The sequence below is a fragment of the Myotis brandtii genome, unplaced genomic scaffold (genome assembly GCF_000412655.1).
Source record: "Myotis brandtii unplaced genomic scaffold, ASM41265v1 scaffold632, whole genome shotgun sequence".
Taxonomy (NCBI): Eukaryota; Metazoa; Chordata; class Mammalia; order Chiroptera; family Vespertilionidae; genus Myotis; species Myotis brandtii.
In genome coordinates this window covers 503,477-505,145 of record NW_005370419.1, presented here as the reverse complement: position 1 = coordinate 505,145, position 1,669 = coordinate 503,477, and the positions used below count along the sequence as shown (strand labels likewise).

General features: G+C 69.3%; 1 protein-coding gene across 1 annotated transcript in view; it reads left to right on the top strand.

Annotated features, from left to right (window-relative positions):
• Positions 1-350: 350 nt before the first annotated feature.
• The window catches only part of CEP131 (centrosomal protein 131kDa), a 3,786-nt gene continuing 2,467 nt past the window's right edge, over positions 351-1,669 (top strand). Inside the window, exons 1-3 of the mRNA XM_014528389.1 lie at positions 351-518; positions 712-837; positions 1,177-1,325. Of these exons, the coding sequence (XP_014383875.1) occupies positions 402-518; positions 712-837; positions 1,177-1,325 (392 nt within the window). The 5' untranslated portion in view covers positions 351-401. The remainder of the gene's footprint in view (positions 519-711; positions 838-1,176; positions 1,326-1,669) is intronic.

The following is a 1,669-nucleotide window of genomic DNA, read 5'->3' as shown; positions in this document are numbered from 1 at the left end:
TCCGAGGGCCCTTCCTTCCCACCCAGGCCCAGCTGCCCCCTTCCCCCTGCTCTCCCCTTCCTTTACCCTCCCCTCCCCTCCTCCCCTCCTCCCCTGTGCTGCCTCCCCCCTCCTGCCCCGGGGCCCCAGGAGCTCCTGGAAGGCAGCCCGAGTCCCTCCGCAGGAGGACGATGCCAGCTCCCTGACGGCCGACAACCTGGAGAAGTTCGGGAAGCTGAGTGCGCCCGCCGGGCCCCCCGAGGACGGGACGCTGCTGTCAGAGGCCAAGCTGCAGAGTATCATTTGTTCTGGTCCCCCCAGGCCTCCTGGTCCCCCCAGGTGCGCGGGTCCCCAGGCAGGAGGGGCGGCAGGTCTTCCCCCGGAACTGCACCTCCTGACACAGCCGTCCTCAGGGGCTCGAAATGGAGGAGGGGCCGCGGCGCCTGGAGTCTGCGTCTGAGGCAAGCGCGTCTGTGATGCGGCTGAAGCTGGAGGTGGAGGAGAAGAAGCAGGCGATGGCGCTGCTACAGCGGGCGCTGGTGAGCACCTCGTCACCCCACACGCCCCCACCGCCCTCACTCACCGACCGCCCCTTACTTGTCACCTCCAGTCCCCACTGCGCGTCCTGCCGTGGGCCATCCCCGCCTCTGTCCCAGGCTGCCCTCTGCGTGTGGTCTGAGTGCCGCCCCTGAGTGGTCCTTATCTTCCGGGTCCCCCTCCCCACACCCCCAGGCGCAGCAGCGGGACCTCACCATCCGGCGGGTCAAGGAGACGGAGAAGGAGCTGGGCCGGCAGCTGCGGCAGCAGAGGGAGCACTACGAGGCCACCATCCAGCGGCACCTGTCCTTCATCGACCAGGTGAGGCCACCCGGGAGCCTGGCGCAGGGGGGGTCAGGGCCCCTGGGGTCAGGGTCAGGGTCAGGGACAGGGTCAGGGTCAGAGACAGGGCCTCGGGGAGCTTCTAGGCCCACGGCCTTCCGGGCGGGTGTGTCGCCCCCTCTGGAAGCGGGCATGTCTCCGCCGCGGGGAGAAGGTGTCCACCGCTCGATGGGCCGCGGGCGGGGCCTCACCTGGGCGCACCTCCCGCCCGATGCAGCTGATCGAGGACAAGAAGACCCTGGGGGAGAAGTGCGCGGCCGTGGTGGCCGAGCTGAAGCAGGGGGAGGCTCCTGCCGACGCCCGTCTTCTTGCCGGTAGGAGATGAAGAAGCTCAAAGAGCTGATGAGCGCGACGGAGAAGGTGCGCAGGGAGAAGTGGATGAACGAGAAGACCCGGAAGATCAAGGAGATCACGGTCAGAGGTGGGCGGCGGCTGGCCAAAGAGCCACATGTGGCTCGAGAGCCGTGGTTTGTTGACCACGGGGCTAGTCCAAGGCTCACAGCCCTGCCTCCTGGCCCAGCATGGTGGGCAGCGGGCGGCGACCAGGTCAGGCGGGCAGGGCACACCTGGAGGGCAGCTCAGGACCCACGAGTGGGAGGTGTCCGCGGGACCCACCCCCTGAGCCGCTCCTGACCTTTCTGGCCGTTGAGTCCTGGGCGGCTGCACCCGGTGGCAGCTGGAGGCCCCGGTGAGGGCTGCGAGCTCCCAGCTCGCCCTGCGCTCAGCCCCGCCTCTGCCGGGTCCTGTTCTGGGCAAAATGCAAGGTCTGTGAGGAGAGGGGGGAGCCCAGAGGGACCGGGAGGCCTCAGTG